The 21826-nt window shown below is 35.0% G+C and overlaps 1 protein-coding gene across 3 annotated transcripts in view; it reads left to right on the top strand.

Annotated features, from left to right (window-relative positions):
- The window catches only part of MALRD1 (MAM and LDL receptor class A domain containing 1), a 207557-nt gene that overhangs the window by 44468 nt on the left and 141263 nt on the right, over positions 1 to 21826 (top strand). For 2 of the 3 annotated variants that reach the window (XM_042817546.1, XM_042817544.1), the window contains exons 14-20: positions 1928 to 2080; positions 2231 to 2336; positions 3169 to 3536; positions 5151 to 5563; positions 13294 to 13381; positions 15549 to 15746; positions 17961 to 18132. In XM_042817546.1, the coding sequence (XP_042673480.1) occupies positions 1928 to 2080; positions 2231 to 2336; positions 3169 to 3536; positions 5151 to 5563; positions 13294 to 13381; positions 15549 to 15746; positions 17961 to 18132 (1498 nt within the window). The remainder of the gene's footprint in view (positions 1 to 1927; positions 2081 to 2230; positions 2337 to 3168; positions 3537 to 5150; positions 5564 to 13293; positions 13382 to 15548; positions 15747 to 17960; positions 18133 to 21826) is intronic. The other variant, XM_042817545.1, reaches the window with a different exon arrangement.

The following is a 21826-nucleotide window of genomic DNA, read 5'->3' on the forward strand; positions in this document are numbered from 1 at the left end:
GTAAAGGCAATTTCCTCTAAACGTCAATACTAGCAATAATTTCCTCATATACAAGGAGCAAAAAGCCCAGCAGAGTCTGTAGGACTCAACGAAGAACAGAAGAAAGGCAGAAAGTAATATATTAGAAGAGAATGTAGATTAATTAGTGTCTGTTCACTATGAGGGGAACTGCAGAGGAACCCAACCTGACTGACTTTCACCTCTGAGATGATCAAGTACTTGTCAAAGTGATAATGAGAAAGTAAGATTGAAGCATTACAAAACACTTAGAAGCAAATGAATTTCACCCAGGCTCTACCAGCTTGCTCTATGCTTTTATCTTCCCCAGATTTTAAAAACACTTGGTTTAAAAATTTGTTGAAGGTTTGAGAGTTATTTTATCTCAAAGTGTTCATCCATGCTTAAGATAAGGGCACACTTTGTCTTGTTACAAGTTACAGTTATAGGAAGTCTGGGCTTGGAAACTTAACTGTTACATCTTTCATTTTTGAATGTTGCCTGTATACAAAGTTTTTCATGTTTTTTGTAGCTCTCCTGGGTATTTGAGATAGTTTCTCGTTCTTCTTTTCAAGCAAAGAAAAGGTAGATCATAAATAGCTCACTTCATCTTCCCATTATTTTGTTCCACCAGTAGATTATCAGTCATTTCTATTTGCCTAGGTCCTTGTGCATCTGTTAATAATTGTTGTTATTCTAGCAAAGCAATTTTCCTAAAGAAAAAAAAGAATCATACTTCATGCTTGATTGACATACACCCTATATATAGAAAAATTGTATTTCCTTTAATCTCTTAAATTTTATTGTTTTCATTTGTGTTTTTATGTGTTTTGGTTAGTAACGCACTAAATCCAGCCTTTTTTAGAAGACCACTAATAATCATATACTGGTTAAACAGACCAAGAATCATATACTGGTTAAACAAACACAAAAGAAACCAACTCTCCTCATATTTTCCATCAATGGAATATAATTCTCTTTTCCATGAGATGTCATCTGAAATGGCCACAACAAATTGTGATAAATCTTTATAAAACGATGGTAGAAATGGTAGTCATGTCTGTGAATATTTTGTGGCTTACGCATAATTAATGAAGTACTGGGTAAAAGTTCTTGGAATAGTTTTCCTAATGTTTTCCATTGAATGCTTGTTCTAATGACAGTAAGCAAAAGTATCGTTTTGTGATTAGAGAGGAATTTTTTAAGTGCAGAAGAGGAAAATATGATGCTGCTTCTGCTTAATATTGTAAATATTAATGTATATTTTTCATTCATCTTTCAATCCATTTATTTTGCATTTTATATATTTTGTAATGTATTATTGCTGTGTTAAATGAAGTACTGAAGAATGCAGATGAATATATTTTTCAAACCTTTGTTAATACAGTATTTTGTGTTTCAGAGATGTCCTCCTTTTACCAATATTGTGGCATTTCTTTAATACCTGGTATTTAGCTTGATTTCTTTTACAACTAGAAGAATGTTTTTGTTATCTTTAGCATATTTGCTGAAATTCGGGAAGTAAAGAATTTATTCTGACACTAGCATTTATTCCCTAAAAGATCTGGCAGAAGTCTTGTTATTGCTTTGTTTGTGCTCTGTTTTTCTGCTTTGCAGCATGAGATTGCGAGGTCTGTTTTCAGCAGCTCCTCACCTGCATTGTGTGCTTTGTCTGCATTGCTTTTAGAGAAAAGTCTTCACTTTATGTATCCGTTGTGTATAGATTTAGCTTGGATGTTCCTGTGGGACTGTTATCTTACTCCATTTTTATAAAACAAATACAGCATCTTTTCCCCACAATGCTCTAATACTTTTTTTTCTAGGATGGTGGTGACATATTGGAAATGTTTTATTTCCTTTTCACGTTGTAAAGCTTTCTTAATCATGTTTTGCACAGAGACAAAAAGAAATGTTTCTTACCTCATTTCAGCTTCTGTGTGTGACTTTGAAAGAGATAACTGTGGTTGGTTTGAAGCTGCAAATGCAGATGGATTCGATTGGATAAGAAGTTCCAGCAGTTCTCTTGAACCTGCTTTAAAGCAGCAAGCTCCTCCTCAAGATCACACCTATAACAAGTCTGAAGGTAAATCAATCCAGGCCTAGACGCAAAGGGCTGATGTAGATATACTGCTCTTTAATCAGTTTTAAAGTGGTGATTGTAAACTATTTCCAAACATGTAGAAACAATGTCTTTCTTCAGCCTGAAAAGTTGTTTTATGTTTTCTTTTGTTAGGTCATTTTATGTTCATTTTGAAAAACAGCAGCAGGATTTCACAAGTTGCTCAGCTACGAAGCCCAGAGTTCAGACAAACAGGATCAAATTGCACAATGTCCTTTTGGTATGTGAAAAATTTTTTAAAAGATTCTGGATCATCTCTCATTGTTTCTCTTGGATTGAAATTGCAGCTATAATTTACAGTAGTACACAGCCTCCTCTACAGTATTTATTATCTTTGTCTGTTCCTTAATCGGATAGTCTTCATTATGACCAATATGTAGATATAATCTGTAGAACAGAACTGAAACCTAGGATTTATTTGTTGTAAGGCTTTCAGCAAAGTTATGTTAAAGGACAATGTCTGCATATACACAGGAAAATATCTCTAGTATTTTGATAATATTTTGACTTAAAATCAAATTGAAAATGTTCTCTCAAGACTTAGAAATCATCCAAAAGTTTAGTACCTCACTGAGTCATCATTTGAGTTATCAATAGATTATCCAAAATTGAATTACACCTTCTTTGAAAGATAAATCCAGTGCAAGAATTGGAAATCCAATTTCAATCCTTTTCCAATATTCATAGGGGAAAAAAGTATTTCAGCTATTTTCTCACCACAGTCTCTGTAGAATCTCGTCAAAGAGGAAAATAAAAAATGAACTGTAATTATTTGTATATTAATGTCAAATTTATATGGCTTAAATAAATCTTTGCATGATTTTAGCATTATTCTGTGTGTTGCTCAGTAATGTCAAATATATTTACTGTAGATAGATGTTTATCAAAGAGTTGATGTGTAGGTCTGGAAGTACCACACTTCTGGAAACAGAATGAGGAACAAAAACAATTTAGCTGTATGTTCACTCAGTTATATATTAGTGACTTTAAAATGATGTTTTAAGATACTATTAAAAAAAAAAGGTAATAAAGCTTTGTTTTTGTTATTTTAGGTATTACAATTATGGACATTCAGTCGGAGCAGCAGAGATGCAACTTCTTGTGGATGGGCTAGATAAGCCTACTGTTCTTTGGAGGGTCTATTACAACCAGGGAAATCAGTGGTTGAACTCGGTCATTCAGCTTGGACGTCTTTCACATTCCTTCCAATTTTCACTCAATAAAATCAGCTTGGGATTTTATGACGGTGTCTCAGCAATTGATGATATTACATTTGAAAATTGCGCTCTTCCACCTCCAGCATTAAGCTGTGAAGGTCCTAATTGGTTTTGGTGCAGAGACACAAAAGCGTGTATTAGCCGTTTATTGATGTGTGATCTTGTGGATGACTGCGGGGATGGATCAGATGAAGACAAGTGCAGTGAGTACTTTCCATTATTACTTTGCAGCAAAACTGCCAATTTATCTCTGCATTTAAAAAATAAAAATAAAAAGTGCAGAGTACAAGTACAGCATATCAGTGTCATAGCCGGTGGTGATGCAACCCAATATAGTTACTGATAGAATTCTCTGAAAATTATTAGCCTAAATGTGTATGATGAGTAACATTTGAGGGTAAATGTAATTGTAAATCAACCTCTTTTATTCTAATGATTCATATTTCTTTAATTCTTTTGTAAAATACACACACACATTACAAGTTTATTTTAGTGGAAAGAATTCATTCTTCCAGTTGATCTCAGTTAATGTGATGGTTTGGGCTACGCTGATAAAAATAAAATAATATACATAGACTGAAAGAAGTGTACGTCCTATCTCTATATAGATCTGTCTAGCTAGAAAATATTAAACTATCTGTGTTATTAGAAGTTACTAGTTATTTTGTGCATCTCTTTCTCTTTCAGAGAAATGACTTGTAGGAATTGAGAAGAACTGTTGATCATTCACGTTTTTGGCATTCAGTTGTAGTGCTAAAGGGCAGAAATAGATTTTCTCACCCAAGCATGCTTTCATCAATTTTAAGAATTCAAAAACATTAATATTAAAATTAACTAGCAGATACTTTACCATATCCTGTGGTAACCAAATTATGCAAATCAGAGTGAGCTTGAGAAACAGTGGACACCCTACATGCTTGAGGAGATACCAGACTGCACAGATATCTCCTGTGTATGATCTGAATTTCAAAGACAGTACATAGTTTCCAGACTATCTCAGTTTTCCCACCTGTAAAATGCTTATCTTCCTTTACGCATGTTGAAGTCTACAGTAAAGAAATACAGAATGACTGATTTTGAAGTTTTAAACATTGTAACAAAAGCTTACATAAAATGTTATGTGATTAATAATTACATATTAATCATTAATTACTGTTTATGAAAGGTAGATGAAAAGCAGGAACACAAGTTAACCATTTCTAATACTCAGCATTAGAATTAGTAGTTCTAATCAATATATTTTGTCTTGATGTTAAATAATGTGTTATAAATGCCTTTTGAGTTTAGCGTCTGTCATATGAAAACATATTAAGTCACTTATTGCATCTAACTACAGAGTTAAGGTCTGTGATTTATTTCATCCAGTTCATCAGTTTAAAAAAAACAAAAAACAAAAAACAAAACAAAAAAAAAACCAACCTTCAGGGTTTTTTTCATACTTTAATTATAAAAAATGCATTAATCATTTTACTCTTCATGCTATTAAATAGTTCTTCACAGTATTTATTGAATAAATGAAGCATTGATTACCAGATGTAATGAGAGAGAAAGAAGTTAACTAAAGGCTTTTCTTTCGTTTTATTTTAATTTTGCCTATACAGGGGTAAATTTGTTTTTTCGGGGGGGGGGGGAGGGAGGGGAGAATTATTTCAGAAACCAAATGGGTCTATATTACATGTATTTGAAAAGGAAAAAGGAAACAAATTATTTTCTTTTTCTCAGAAAGACAGTGAATAAAGAGTATATTAAAGCAGTACCAACTTCTGATATCGTTCTGCTTACTTTACACCTGACATTTTGTTCTGCACACATTTCAGACCCTGACCTACAGTGTGACTTTGAAAATGGGCTATGCAATTGGGCACAGGACACTGAGGATGACTTTGACTGGATCAGGATACAAGGACCAACCCCTACAGTTAATACAGGACCATTAAAGGATCACACGACAGGCACTAGTCTGGGACATTACCTGTACATGGAGTCTTCAGAGCCACAAGAATTTGAAGATAAAGCAGTTTTGCTTAGTCCTCTTTTCAACCCTACTTACAATCGAACCTGCATTTTTCGCTTCCATTATCATATGTCTGGAAAGCAAGTTTATACTTTGTCAGTCTTCCAGAGAACTATGAGTAATACCAAGGGAATACTGCTGTGGTACAAATATGGAAATCAAGGAGAAAGATGGATAAGACAGACACTGTACATCAGCAGCTCTAAGCCATTTCAGGTATGTTCTCTCTAGGTTGTGATATGTTTGCTTGATGCAAAGTAAAACTCTGAAAGTTTATAAATGACAGTGCAATCTAAAAGGTCTTAATAACCATCAGATCACATTGACTTTGCAATATGTTTGTAGGTTGATTGTCTTTGAGGAAGTACTTCTGAATTTTTTTTTTGGTGGAATTTATTTTCTCCCATCCCTAAAAAGGTGGTAATCTTTTGAGTATGAACAAATGATATTTAAAGTAGGAGATTTTCTTTTGAGCATTGTTTACAATGAATTCTTTGTAGATCTGCTACAAAACAGCTTGCTTACATTTCTGGACTGTTTCCCCAGTGTTTGCAGTTGCTTAATATCTCATAGGTGATATTCAGATTGAAAAGAAAATGTTTAGATTCACTTGATACTATAAAGCAGGATGGTGGTTTTTTTTTTTTTTTTTTTTTGTTTTGTTTTTTGAGGTACCTAGGGTGTAAATAAACTGTAGACTCTGAAGATGGTCTAGATTTTTTTTTTTTTTTAACTTATACCTTTACTTTTTCTCTTGGAAATTTAAAAGATAAGCATCTATATAAGGTAACTGATGCCACATATTCCTCTTCCCTCATTATGCAAGTCTGTCATTTGTTTGTCACATTCCATGAAAAAGATCATTGTTTATCAATAGTACGCCTTACATGTTGACATTTTTGAGAATGTTTCCATACAGGTAAAGCCAATTAAAGTAGACTAAACAGTTGTCATGTTGTCAGTTTCCATTGACCATGTCAGCTCCTTCTCAACCTTTTTTTCAGAACTTTAAATTTCACAGGAAACCTCTGTTCTAGATGCTATCAAACTGTGGCTGAAGTTTGTTACTGTTCCATTAGATATTTTATATCAGTGTTAAATAAGATATCAGTGAGCAGAATTGATCAGATGAGTGAATCAGGAAATTCAGAAGTAAATTTTTTAAATGAAAAAGAAAAAGATGGTCTCTGAGCCAAGATTAAGTGTATTTCTGATGCTAAAATTAACTACTAATAAAGCTAGCCTTATTGGCTACACATACTTTGTACCTGTACCTGATCCTATTTTCCTTTTGAATTCAGAAAATGTTATGACAGAGAACTTTGAAAGGAACTTAACAATCTGGTATTCTAATATGAGTATTTACTGAGTATATTCGGGACTTTCTGGGAAGTACTTGAACTTGAATGGAGAGCTGCAATTCTCACTTTCTTGGGAGGAGTTGAGTGTCTCAAGAGGCAGGCCACTAAAATGATCCAAGGGAAGGAGCACCTCCTGTATGAGGACAGGCTGAGAAAGATGAGGTTATCTAGTTTGGGGAAGAGAAGTTTCTGGGGAGACCTGGAAGCAGCCTTTCAGAATCTAAAGGGGGACTGTAAGAAAGAGGATTCTTTCACGGAGTCTGTTATGATAGAACAAGGGAAAATGGTTTTAAATCAAAAGAATGGAAATTTAAATTGGATATAAGGAAGTAGTTTTCTCCAATAAGGACGGTGAGGCACTGGAACAGATTGCCAAGAGATACAGTGGAAGTCCCACTGTTAGATCCAATCAAGGTCAGGTTGAATGGGGCTCTGAGCATCTGATTCAAGTCTAAATGTCCATGTTCATTGCAGGGAAGTTGAACTAGATGACTTTTAGAGGCCCCTTTCAACTCAAAAGACTCTATGATTGTATGAGAACTTGTGATTCCCCCTGTAAGCAAAGGAGTACAGTATTCATCTGCAATATTTCAGTAACCATTCTGCATATGTAACTTCCTAGATGCATTACAGAAATAATCAGCCCCTGCGATTTTGAAAATAGAGCAGGAAGTTGCATTAATTTACTTTTGCTGAAAACTGCAAGTGGAAATATATTCCTTGTCAAAGATGTTACTTTTTACAGTGCACTTGATTCAACATGGAAAATAAAACAGTCTGTTGAGTGTACTTACATCTTTACATCAAATTTATTTTCATATCCCTGAGATGTCTACTTACATGCTTTTTCCTTATAAGTGCATTTGAAAAGACAGCAAAGTAACAATCTGTCCATTGTTGCCTAACTTTTATCAATGGTGAATGGTGTTTGCTTTCATCCTCACTGAATAATCATAAAACCTGACGTAGTTTCAAAATAAAGTGCAAAGATTCTATTTTTACATCTCTAGATAAATGTAGCTGTTTCAATTTGCTCTATTCATTCAAATTTCAGAAAAAGGAATACAGAAAAGGGAAATTATTGTGTTATGTGAAAATAGCAAATCAATCCCCCTGAGCATTGTGGTCATCTTTTTGTCATAATTAACGGACCTTCATTCTATTGCAAACAATGTTATCATAACCCCTCTGATGTCATATAATACAATGTGAGTTGTCCCTTGCAGCATCTCCAAGACAGAAAAGTTCTATAGGACTGTAGTTACAGTTTTTGTTGTTTCATGTCCTGTCAGAACCCTGAAGAGTTTCCCTGTGCCAGATTCTGATGTGTCCATCAACTGCTGAACTGGGAAACACTCCTCATTGCAGTCACTGAGTATCATTTCTACATGAGACATCAGAAAACAACTTTGCTGTGCTGTGATGGAGAGCTGTGGGCTCTGCAGAGGAGACGATCAGGGCAGGAGAAGTAACAGTGTGATGCTATATGTAATGAAGGGACTGGCTGGACTGTATGGAGCTGTTAGTTGGTGACAACGTGGTTGACAGCCTCTGCATAAGGATTAAGGGATAAGCAAATAAAGGGGATGTCATTGTGTGATAAATAAAAGAAAAAGATAATTTTTCTTTAAGGAACTAAGACAGACATCTAGGTGCTTATGGAGACTTCAACTTGTCAGATGTTAACTGGGAACACCACACAGCTGATATAAACAAGTCCAGGAGAATCCTAAAAGACCTTGATGTTAACTTCCTCATATATGTGCTAAGGCTCAGTGACTGCAATAGAAAGTGCCTCCAAATTCAGCAGTTGATGGGCACAACATCAGATCCTGGAGCAGAGGAGAAGGCACAGAGGAACCCTTCAGAGTTTTAAGACATACGACAACAAAAAACTGTGAGAACCATCCTATAGGATGCTTCTGGCTTGATTTGATTGTTTGTTTCCTTGTACCAGGCCTAAATTATGCTGACATATGAGTTGGAGTTCATTAAATTTTGTTGGTCAAATTTATATTTTTCACCAAAATCCAGTGTTGAGACGCTCTAAATTCATCAAGGACTTTATTAGACTTCTAATACCTACTTGTGTTCATTTTTCCATTATAATTCTTGGTCATTCACTGGTAGTAATTTTCTCTCAAGTATTTTGTCATAAGGCATTTCTACTCTAGCAACAACTTCATTTTCAGCTTTCAATTTATCTTTCTTTCCCTACTATTCTTTGTGCTTTTCCCAATTATCTGCTGAGATTAATGGTTTTTTTTTTGTTTTTTGTTTTTTTTTTTTTTTTTAGCTTGGTAATTCCCTCTCCAGGCATTACCTGTGTTTCTTCATCTTTGTCCTCTGTGTTGGCTTCTTTCATCTCTGATACCTGATAACTTGTTATACACTAACCTTTGGTTTTCAGATATCACAGAATCACAGAATTGTAGGGGCTGGAACAGACCCCTAGAGATCATTGAGTCCAGCCCCCCTGCTGAAGCAGGCTCCCTAGATCAGTTTGCACAGGTAGGAGTCTAGACAGGTCTTGACCATCTCCAGAGAAGAACAGGCAGCCTGTTCAAGTGCTCCATGACCCTCACTGTGAAGTTCTTACGCACATTTGTGCAGAACTTCCTATGCTTCAGTGGCCATTTCCCCATGTCCTATCGCCACACACCACTGAAAAGAGGCTGGCCTCATCCTTTTGTCTCCCACACCTTGGATATTTATAGACGTTAATCAGATTTACGCTGTACAATTGCTATTCAACTCTCATCTTGTTAAAGTATGTCCTGGCAGGCAGTGACTTGTAGAAATGATTGTATTATTATGGTGGTTGGGAGCTGTGCCAGGCCAAATTCTATAGAAAACTTCATGTCTGTACTGTTGGAAGTATCAACATCTTTTAGTATGGCAGTATTTCTTTAGTCACATTTTTTCTTAGAATTTATCTTTACTTGTTAAGTAGTTTTCCTTTGTTGTATAAGTCTTGAGATGGGAATATCTTGACATGTTCTTGAAAAAATGATCAGAGTGAAGACTTACTGTGACTTCACTGGATGAAGATATTTTTATAACAAGAAAGAAATTTTGGTATAGATTTAATGCAATGATTGGCTCTATAGTTTGTCCAAGAATATACACAAATTCTACTGTCTCATAAGAAGCTGTTTACTTTTCCTGACACTTTTTCTTTGTGTATACGTAGCACTTCTAAAATATAGATTAGTATATTTCAGAGGTACGCAATGAAGTGCATTTCTATCCCACGTTTGCTTTCAGAAACTTATGACAAAATAGTCTTTAATTTGTTTGTACTATTATATACTTGTATGTTTCTATCCCCTTCCAACCAAACCACCTGGTCTCTCACCAGAGATAACTGTAATAACCCTAATCAAAATTAGCAAGTTCTATCTTCTAATAAAATCACTACGTAATACTGTTGATACTTCCTGTGACAGACCCAATATGTTGTTTGTCCATGTGACTAGCTATGTACATCAGGACTTCAATCTCTATTTCCTTTGCAGGTATCTTTAGAGTTTTCCATTCCTCAGTGAATTTCATCCTAGCTAAAATTATGTTTACATGGTGTCTCGCTCCAATTTATAGGAGGGAGAGGAGGTTCTTTTATTACCTGTATACCTGGCGTGAGATTAAGAAGCAACGGTTCAAATGTTGGTCCGACCAGTTTATTACAAATCTTAATCAGGGAAATGGGGAAGGGGAGGACGGACACTATTATGAATTAGGGTAATGGGGAAGGGAAGGAGGGCAATAGAAAAGATAGAAGAGAAGAAGCAAGGAGTCTTTAGAGGCAGCAAGAGGGAGATAGTCACCACCATGGATCCAGCGAGGTTCGTAGTTCCGTCTTTGATCCTCAGTAGTGGTGGGTCGTTGGGCAGAGTTGTTCTATTGACGACGACGACGACCATGGCGATGATGGCCCCTTTTAAGTGCTTCAAAGTGGTCGAGTCAGCTGTCTTTGGAGTGACAGCTCAAATCCAAAGTAGTTGAGTCAGCTCTCCTTTGAGTGACAACTCAAGCCCAAGGTGGTTGAGTCAGTTCTCCTTGCGGTGGCAGCTTCTGGCTCTGGGATCTCAGCAGGAACCTCCTTAGTTCTTATCTTTCTGGCCTTGCCAGCAGATAAGAGGAAGCAGGGAGGCACCAACTTGTATCTTGCCTTCGCAGGATACAATGGTATCATCCCCCAGCCTTCCATAGCAAACAGGAGTTATTTAGTCACAGGCCAGATATTCCACCAGTGAACACTGCTGAGCACTCTCATCCGCTCTTCTACAGAGCAAGCAGCTCTGGGGGAAGGGGCTTTCAAATGTTCCCAAATCGATATCCATTGTCACACAGTTAGCACCCATCACTTGCCTCATTGATGAGTCACTCAGAGTCTTATCAAAAGAAAAACCTCAGGAAGCAAGCTTTGGGCCAAAAAAAAAAACAAGAAGGATTCTCACACATGGAAATTAAGATTTAATTTTGCTAACCTTCTGAGGGAATTGAGTAGTGATAGAACTATGGATTAGTATAAAAATAGAACGTGTACAGAACAATGCTATTCATTGTAATTAGCATATAAACATTTGTTATAGTGTTCCTTCACCCTTCAAAAATCTACTTGGTTCAAAATATAAAGAGATCAATAATATTTGCCTATAAGGTGTCATTCTAATATGTTTTGCTTCTTAATCCATAAGAAGCATACTTTATGTAGTATATCTCTTGCCACCTCTGTAGTCTGCATTCAGACTCGATCTTGAAGTCCTGAAGCTGGAAAACTTGGGAACTATTCATCCTCATTCAAATAATAAATGAGATGTGAAATGAATTTCATGGTAGATGAATTCCCTGGAGATAATTTAATAATAGCTTATGAAGTTTGCAGAATTTTGCAGGCAAATTATTTAAGTGGTCAATGTTTAACTGTAGTGGCAGGCAGAAGTTTTATACTGCAGAACTAGCTTATTAATAAATTTTATTTTAAATTTTAAACTACCAAAAGCAAGACAATATGGTCCTCATTTCTAAAATCTCTAAAGAAACCACAACTGAAAAGAAACCAATAAATTATGCCTCCTTATGGGTTGGAACAATACCTCTAATACTTGAATGTGCACAAAGTCCATTAAGAGATGTTTATTTTAGCATACACCTATGTGGTTTTCTTCTGTCTTACTGACTGAATCCTTGCTATATGCCACTCCCCAAGTAAATAAAAATATAAAATATTAATATAAAAAGGGGAAGAAGGGGAGGTATTAATTTATTGATATTATTATTACCATTGTTTCAATAGAAAGCTTTTCCAGTTTGCCTTACTCCTACAGTGTGATGGTAGCTCTGTCACTGGGTATTGCTATACCCTTAATAAAGGTATTACTAATTAAGGAGAGATAGGAGTTTTATTTCCTTCAGGGGAAGGTTGGTAGGAGGTGATAAATAAGCACATCTTCACAGTGTTGCAGCTGGCTAGATGGTCACACGGAGTTGTGGGGAGAGAAGCCTCTCAACCTACCAGTTCACATCAGTCAGTTGAACACAATCCCACTGAAAAACAGAGTAGTTTATAGAGCTTGGTTTTGTCTTGTTAATAACTATATAAATTAGCTTAACAAACTCTCTGCCACGGTCTGAATTTTAGCTTATTTATGCTAATTTTGTCACTTTTGTCACTCATAGACAAAAATCTATGAGATTTTGTCACTTTGAAATAATACATGTTCACGTACGACATTTCCAAATACTAGGCATATTAATTTGTCCTGTTTCTAAGCATTTTTATTTTGAAAAAAAAAAAAAAGTATATGTTTGCTTTTGTGTGTGTGTATGTTATGGTTTTAGAAGGCTTTGTTTTCTTTCTCTCTCTCTCCCTACCTCTTCATTTGTGAATAGTGACTTATAAAATAGTTACATCACGGAAATTCTCATTAAATCTTTCCCTAATCACTCACTCAGGTTTTTACAGTTCAGTACTAACTCAAAATAAATAGGCTTATTCAGTCATCCACAGATTATTTCACCTATATTAACATCTGCTATTCCTTGGTATTAGATAATAATGAGAAAGTAAGCAACTTTAACATTGACAATTCTAATGAATTTGTAGAATATTTAGAATATTTTTCCTCAAAGGACTCTAGAACATACCTGTAACCTATTTAACTGTTTTCATCATACAGAGGTTTGAGGCTATATAATTTATTCACATAAATGTTATTATAATTGACCATTAGTAATACTGTTACAGTAAGTATCAAAGGAGCTAATCGTAATGTGCCACTTATGATAATGTCTTGCTATCATTTTATATCACAATGATGTTTCAGTGGATTTACATGATTGTAAAGCTAACCATTGTATTATGGTTCACTATGATTAATGTGACCACCAATGAAAGCTGATAATAATTAGCCCCTTCTGTAAACTGTCTCTAAATAGAATATATCCCCTAGAACAAATTTAATCTTACTTTAAGTGTGAAACATGGAAAATGACTTTTCTATCAATCAATATGAAATATTTAATAAGAAGTGGAATTCTACTGTACACTGAAAAATGATTTTTTAATTACTGTTTCCCCAGATCTTGGTGCAAGGTACAGTAGGAGATGGTTTCACTGGAGACATTGGACTTGATGACATGTCATTTCTAGATTGTGCTGTTTACAATGGTAAGGACAGATTTGAAGCTATATAAATCCCTTTTCCATGCACTGATTGTTTTCTGTTATTTGTAAGTAACATAAAGTTTTCTTCTGGAAAAACACAACCAGATCAAACTAAGTCAGTCTAACAAGGAAATTCAGACAGGAAATAGTAGTGCACTTAGGGACCTAAAGAGATCATTTTTAACAAGTTCTTAACAAATAGAGAGCTTCCATATTCTCTGGAATTTCGTTTCCTAGATTAATTTTTCTTCTAGTAGCGTAAGTGTAAGAAAACTGAATTTTCATTCAGTGAAATCTGTTTAATGCAACCTTCCTCCTCTCCTGAATAATATTTAAAGTTGTTACATGGGCACTCACTTTACAGTGTGCAAGCAGTTCAGATAATAAGGCAGTCTGCCTTATTTTAAGGGGATTTTAAGGGGACTACTATTAGCTGCATCTTTATATATAGCCTGATGGATCATCATAGAATGGCTTGCCTGGGAAACGACCTGAAGTATCATCTAGTTCTAACCCTCCTGCCACGAGCAGGATTGCTACTTACTACATCAGGCTACCTAGGGCTCCATTCAGCCTGAACACCTCTCTGGGCATCCACAACTTCTTTGGGAAACCTACTCCAGCTCCCAGATGCCAATTAAGAAGTTCAAACAAGGAGAGATGGGCTAATTAACTTCATGGTAAACTCACATATGTAATATCAAAGATGTAGGAATTTGAGCATACAGTTTTGATGCACAATTTGAATGCTTTAAACTATTGGCATTTCAATGATGTTTGCTCCTAGACAAAATGGTGTTTCACAAATTATAGAAAATGGATTATTTCAAATAATAAGGGAAAGGAGTTGATCTGTCCTAAAGGTTATTGTGTTTGAAAAAGTTTTCTCATCTTCCAGAGCGAGTTGGAGCAGAGTCTTGAATGTGGCATCTCTGTTCAAAAATTTCTGGTCAATAAGGTTCTTGATGCTATTAGGAGTTGTAGATACATTTATTATATCATACAACTATGTAACTATATAACTAATATCTATAAGTTGTATAGTTATATAAAGTATATATATAATATTATAATCATATTATATATAATTATAGATACAGTATACATAATATAACTATTATATAAAATGTGTTATTCATCATAGTTTTTATACATATGAAACTAATACATATACGTTATATATATATGTTTTATACATATATATAAAACTATGATGAATAACCATTCAAAAGGTTTCTCCTCTTTCATTTTTTGTTCAAATCTAAAGATAGTATTAGTGCATCATTCATTTGATGTCGTAGAGGTGGTTGTTACCTTACAAAAGAGATAACTCTTTCTTGTAGGGAATTTATTATGTCTGGATGGTACTGTGCCTTAAGGAGGAAAAAAATTGCTGTTCCAGACATTTTTCATATCAAGTCTTCACATGTAGTTTTTAATTAACCTAGGTGTATTACCTTATCGTATTACTATTACTGTAGTGCGTTGTGCACTACACCTAATGATTTCATTAGTGATTAAATTCAAAGAAGGAATTGTATAATGAAAATCCTTTTTCTGGACAATGATAGCAGAGGTTTTTAAGAAGTGAGAGTAAGCCTGAAGAAAGGTGCATAGTAAAGAACAGAAGGAAAAACACAAGAAGAGAATGGATTGAAAAGCAGTGGTGGGACAAGTTAATGATATCACATTAATTTTTCTAGAGGGAAAAAAATATTTCGTTATTGATGAAATTGAAAGGTTAAAAGGTTATCTGGCAATTTGTACAGTTAATTGTAGTAATCAATATGTTGTAAAAAGGCTACTGTTATCTAACAATCTGTTAGCTTTTCTTCTCAAGGAAATTGAGGTTTTTTTAAATGTTCTGAAGGTCTCCCTGTTATTAGTTTTTGAAGTTTTGTTTAAATTTGAAAGCCAGGTAAGAGGCTTAAGTTCCTACAGATGTTAAGGGCTGTGTAACTGGTGGTTTGCTGACACAACCAACTTAGGGCTTTCCACCAAGGAAACCTAGCAATCGCATGTTCAATTGACTGTCTGCTGGGCAGCATTTAGAAAAAACTCAGCCTGGCCACCCAGAATTTTTTCCAGTAAAGCTATAACTTTGAGAAATGATGTGAGTGGCAAGGAAAGAAATAATTTGAAATCTGAGTGCCTTTGTTCTGTTTCTCAGAATTTTCCTTGTCTTTTAAAGGAAGCTTGCCAACAATCTCTACAACTCTGTCAGGAACTTCAAGTCCTATCACACTCCCCTTGAACAACTGCACAGAGAATGAATTTGTCTGTAGAGTCTCTGGCCATTGCATCCACGTGATCCAGAAATGTGATTTTAGATCTGACTGCTCTGATAAGTCTGATGAATCAGATTGTGGTGAGTGTACTGAATTCTGTACTTTACTATTTTATTAGTTTCTGCTTATTCAATCTATTGCTTTAACTACTGTTTATTTATCTTTGTCTTTTAATATTGTTTAAGAATAATTTTTTTTAAAAAATGATTTTCCCTAGAAAAAGAATAAAATTTTGCTCAAAATGTGTAAAGCTGAGGTGCTTTCTGCCTTTTAATGGGACAGTTAGACTGATATTTTATATTCCAATTCAACTTACAAGCAAAATAGGAAAAAGAAATTCCCTTTTCTCAAATTAATTAACATTAAGTTTTTCAAATGTTGAACAATTCAGATTGGAAGAGAGAATATCTAGTCTCATGTTTGGGGCATGCATCTGGGATACTTGGGTTCATTTCTTACCTACTTCTGTGACTATTCAGTATTTTCAGCAGCTGGCTGCTGAAGTTCAGTTATGAAAATAATGATGTTTTTGCCATTACTTTGTTCACTTGGTAAGTTTGATTTTGCCAAATGAGCTGTAAATTCTGAATTGACAGAGTAACTTAGTGTTAGGCCTCCTAAGTTAGAGTGGGAAAATAAATTTAATCCTGTTATCGGTCCCAGATGTTTTCCTATGGCTAGAATATGCAGTGTGGTGCACTGCACACAAAAGTCAGTGAATCCCAATCTGTAAATTCCCAAAGACTTGATGAGAACCATGGAGCTGGGACAATGGACAGTGCCAACAGACAATGTCCATAGATTTCTGAGACATTTGTTTATTACTTCGGAGTTGCACCAGTTCACACCGTAGCATTATAGGAGACGCTGTCAAAGACTTTCTGCCTTAAAACACAGTTGTTGAAAATGTTTCTGTTCAAAAGCTAATTAATGAGAAATACAGACATCTCCCTGATGATCAAATCTTCTTCATTTGTTACCCATGATGTAGGGAACTCCAGTCACTTCTCTCAGGACTGAGGACTTAGCTAATAAAAGTAACGTTTGACTTCCTCCTGTCTGTTTCTTGGGTGACTTAATCTGATGTATAAATGTGAGTGTGGTTATTTCCTATAATGTGTATAAAGCACTAACCGTTGTAAAACTACACTGAAAAATATGTCAAGAGACCTCTGGATAGACACTTTTTTCCTCAGAAATTTATGATGTCTTACAATCTTTTCCTTCTGAGACAGATAAGTACTGGACAGAATATACTTTCATACATTTGCTTTTTCTGCAGCCTCCAATTGTTGCTAGCATTGTTGGCAATTTATCACTCAAATGACAATGCTGGAATAGAAGAAATTAACTATGTCTTGTATGAAGGCAGAAATATTTTCTCAGGGAAGTGTTATCTTTCTCAGAGGCATCTGAAGGAATTTTTTTAAAACGTGTTTTTTTTTATTTAATCAGGGTAGAATACCATAACACCATGCTACTCTGTAGTCTCAGGAAGCATCACAAATCCTCATATGGATAGTGAACTAGACAGACTACCCTGGCTATACTTTTTTTCCTCAATGGAGATATGAAGCTATAATTCATAACTCACTCCTTAGTCTATCATTTGTAGTCAAAATTCTGCAGACTAAGTAGCATAAATGAAGAAACAGCTCCAATTCAACACTCAAATATACTTTAGGGAGATGCATTATGAGTGAGGGATGGGATTTCTTGTCCAGTTCCTCAGGATATCAAAAACTGAGACACAAGCAGCTGTATATTTATTTAGTAAGATAAATTCAGTACTTTATACCAACGTCAAATATTAGGATTATTATGTAGTTTTCAGGAATATCAAGGACTGCTTGAAATAATGAACTGCTTTTTCAGAGTTTCTGTGTAGGATTTTTTTTAATAAATTTGCAATGAGTTTGTAATATCATCAGCATGTTAGAGTGAAGTGGGACTAACATGCAATAACATCAGATGCATTTTACATGCATTCCAGTGTGTATCACATGCTAGATTATTTGAATGACCTGAAAGCTGATCAGAATACATTCAGTAATAATTACCAAGGGGGTAAAGGAGTTGCTTTATTTCTGAAAAGCATCTGCCTCATAGGAAAGAACATAGAAAATATAATAGATATTTTATCTGAAGAGGAAAAAATATAAAATTTAGAAGTGTGTAAGTATTAATTGGATTCTACAAATTGAATCCCTTTTTTCTATTTATTTTATAACAGTATAAATTAATGATCCCCTATTTTTATATAAGCATGAAATATTTGCTGTTCATCTCTACAGCTAAGGAAATCTGCAATTTTGAAGATTATACCCTGTGTGGATGGTATCAACCAGCCTTGCAAGAGATATCAGAAACTGATTCCATCACAAAAATATTTAAGTGGGAACATGGAAGTGGAGCAAAACTATATCCTGGAGAAGAAGAGCACTGCCCATCAACTGATCATACTACGTGAGTGAAGTTTTACAGATAGTCCACTGCTTTTTGGACCAAGTTTAGCTACGTATGTATTGCCACAGGGAAAACTGCTCAGTTCAAAGTATTGAAGCAGTTTATTGATTTATTACTGACACATGTAACTAAGTGAAAATTAACAGGATCAGTGTTGTCAGTATAATAGGTAAATCTAGTAACACGATTTTAATAAACAGGTCCAAATTTATAAATGCTCTTGTATAAGTAATCCCCCCAAATTCTCCCTATACACAATAATAAATATGCACCTCTTCTGCTAGATGACATATGGAATGTCAGCATGTTGGGAAAACAAGTTTTACACACTTCTTGTTTGGAGGAGACATGGCTGCTTTGGCTTTATACATATCCATGCCCCTGTCTATATACCACTAATACATAAGTCATGAGACATCGGCACTCCTTGTAGCACCTTGTACTGTCAGCTCAGACTTCTTGTAGCATCCAACTGGGGAGGATGCTCTGATCTACGAGGAGGTTGTTGTACCAGCAAAGCAACTTTTGAAAATCAGCGTCAGTTTTTGGCTGCTGCTGTTCCCATTCTGTAGTCTCTCCTCACTATTATAAAATTTTCCAGCTAATACTTTGCAAGCTGACTCGAAAGACTTTAAAAAAGGTTTACACAATTTTTTGTTACTGTTTAATTTATTTGGTGGTGTTCATCATCTTGATCAGTTTTGGGAGAATGCCTTCTCAAGTGGCAAACATATTTGCTTTAATGTGTTACTAGCTATTGTTATCTGTGCAATTTTGCCAGGAGTGTGCAGCACTAGTTATCCCAACAATGGGTCTTGTGAATTCAGCTGTCATTTGGGAATTAAGTAGTGCAGTTTGAAACAACCGTAGTTAAACTGAATTGTAGTTCAGTTTAGTTTATATGTGTGTGTATATATATTTTTTTATTTGATAAATGTTATTACTTAATAGAAAAATGGATAATATTACTACTCTCCGAGTCATTTATTTTCCATCTGTAGTATTCTGTTTTCAAACAAGATGTAATTAATTGTTTTTCTTTGACAAAATACTGTTTCTAAGATTACTGAAGAAAACTGTTATTTCATGCTTAAAGAATCATATTCTAAAGTGCCTGGAAAACAGAGGCATGCTAATGAAGAAATTTTTCGCAGTGGAAATATTTCAGAACCTGAGTTGTCATCTACTGCAAAGAAAGTTTAAAAATGGCTTCCCCTTTAAAAAAAACAGGCAGAAAGTGTAAAATAAGTTCAAAATTCTACAGTCCGTCTGAGAAGCAGACTGTTCAGGAAGGAGTTTGAAAGCTTCACTATTTGAGTCAACAGGCTTACTCTGTAGAAAACAGCAGTCTGTACATATGCTGCTCATTACTGTATTTTCAAAAATGGAAGTAATTGTTTTGGGAGGTTAGAATTTTACCTAATACCAATAAACTATCTAAAAGTGTTCTTTAGATGTTAATGATACAGGAGGAACATGTAGCATTCTGCTCTCCCAGAGAAGCTTTCTAAATCTGTTTTGGATTCTAGACATTGTTTGTGCTGATCATTCATTCCCTCCAAAGACGTACTTTTGGCTTCATTCAAGGAGGAGGAATTAGCTTTTTTTCATTGAAATATAAACTAATTTAAAAAAAAAAAATTAAAAGATGCATTAATACAGCAAAAAATGAAAAATATTAAAACAAAATTCCTGAGTTTGAGTAGCACATGTATTAACTGTAAGAAACTTTCAATTTCGTGCAAGTTCACTTAATCTAATTGGGAACTTTCCTTACAGTGCCACTAATGCTCAATAACCCAAACAGAAAAATATTTCCCTATTTGTAGCAATAAGTGCATTTGCTTTCTGCTATACTAGTCCTCAAAGTGCAAGAATAGACTTCAAGTTCAAATTACACCAAAAAAGAAAATTTTCACCCAATTTTCCAGGTTTAATGAAACTAACTATATATTGTAAAGAATTGATAAAATTGGAGGTAAGTTGTAGTTTTGAGGCAACAGTGATGTATTATAGTTGAGATCTTTTACACTGGATGTAACTGATGTAATTTGGTCTGCAGTTTACCCATTCTTTATTTATAGATGAGAATGGAATCACGAGGATTCCAGATTACAGCAGGAAATATGGAACAATGCTTTGTTGAATTAAAACACTAAAATATTTTTTTCTCATTTTTTTCCCCAGAATTTACATGGGTTTAGATGAGAAATGAGCTGTAACATTATGTATTTTCTTATTAAATCACAGTAGTTTTGGATAGGAATTATTAGATTCATTCTGATACAAGAGTGGATTACAGTACAGTGTTGTAGCCAGCAGGCCAAGGGAGGTGATTGTTCTCCTCTACTGTGCCTTCGCATGGCCACAGCTGGAGTATTGCATACAAGCCTAGGGCCCCCAGCACAGGAAAGATATGGAACTTTTGGAGAGGGTCCAGATGAGGGTCACGAAGATGATCAAAGAGCTGAAACACCTCTCCTGTGAAGATAGAAAAGCGGAGGTTGTGGGAACACCTCACTGTGCCCTTCTAATATTTAAAGGGAGTTTATAAACATGAGGGAAATCAACTTTTTATGGGGGCATATAGTGATAGGGCAAGGGGGAGTGGTTTTAAACTAAAGGAAGGGAGATTTAGATTAGATTTCAGGAGGAAGGCTTTTTACTGAGATACTGGTGAGATGCTGGCACAAACTGCAAAAGACATTATGAATATGCCCCTGGAGGTCTTTAAGGCCAGGTTGGATGGGGCCCTGGTCTAGTAATTGTTCTAGCAGCTGGCAACATTGCCTGTGGCAACAAGGTTGGAATGTAATGATCCTTGAGGTCCCTTGCAATCCAAGCCATTCTGTGATTCTATGAATTTACAGTGATCTTTCAGCAGAATTTCTGTGAATAGCTGGAGACTCAAACTGTCAGTTTCTCATAGATTATACATCTGAGCCACTCAGACATAGGCTGATGAATTTTAAGGGAGAGGTGTGTACATTTGAACCTGTAATTACATTAAGTGAATTACGTTAACGATTTGAGAAATCGACTTGGGCATCTTGTATATAACCCCAACGCCTAGAGGAACAGAAGCTGTTATGGAATTCTGCTGTGGTTGCCCAACAGTCATGGGCTTGGGCTATAGAAATGTTGATAAATGTTTTGCAAAGAATTAGGTGACCTTCATTGTATACTGAAATGACCAGTATGGTGTGTATTAATATAGAAATCTTATGGCATGTTTCAACCCTTAGAAAATGGGAATTCCTTATCACAGTTGGGTTTAAATGCCATAATAATGAAGATATTAACCTCTATATGGTTAAATATGGACATAAAGCATAAAGATAACTGAAAATAGTTATTTTCATTTGAGAAAATCTAGGTAATGGAATAGCAAGATCTTTGACATTAGTAGTGATATTTGGGTACAACTGTTAATTGAAAACATTGTAGGCACTTAATTGATATGATAATTCATACCTAAAATGTCATCAAATCTAATGAAGCAAAACCAAGAAGTACATAGAACAAAAATTCTATGCTCGCATAGTAATTATTACTCTGTAAGTAACTCCCCTGATAACTGTTTTTAACGCATCTGCCTTGCTTTTCAGACAATCATTATCAGAATTTACCTTAGGAAAATTTAGAGTTGTCACGGAGTTGACCAGATCAATCTATGTCCGTGACAGGGGCGACA

The sequence above is a fragment of the Centrocercus urophasianus genome, unplaced genomic scaffold, assembly GCF_019232065.1.
Source record: "Centrocercus urophasianus isolate 14NV4802_14NV808 unplaced genomic scaffold, USGS_Curo_1.0 seq_16, whole genome shotgun sequence".
NCBI lineage: Eukaryota > Metazoa > Chordata > Aves > Galliformes > Phasianidae > Centrocercus > Centrocercus urophasianus.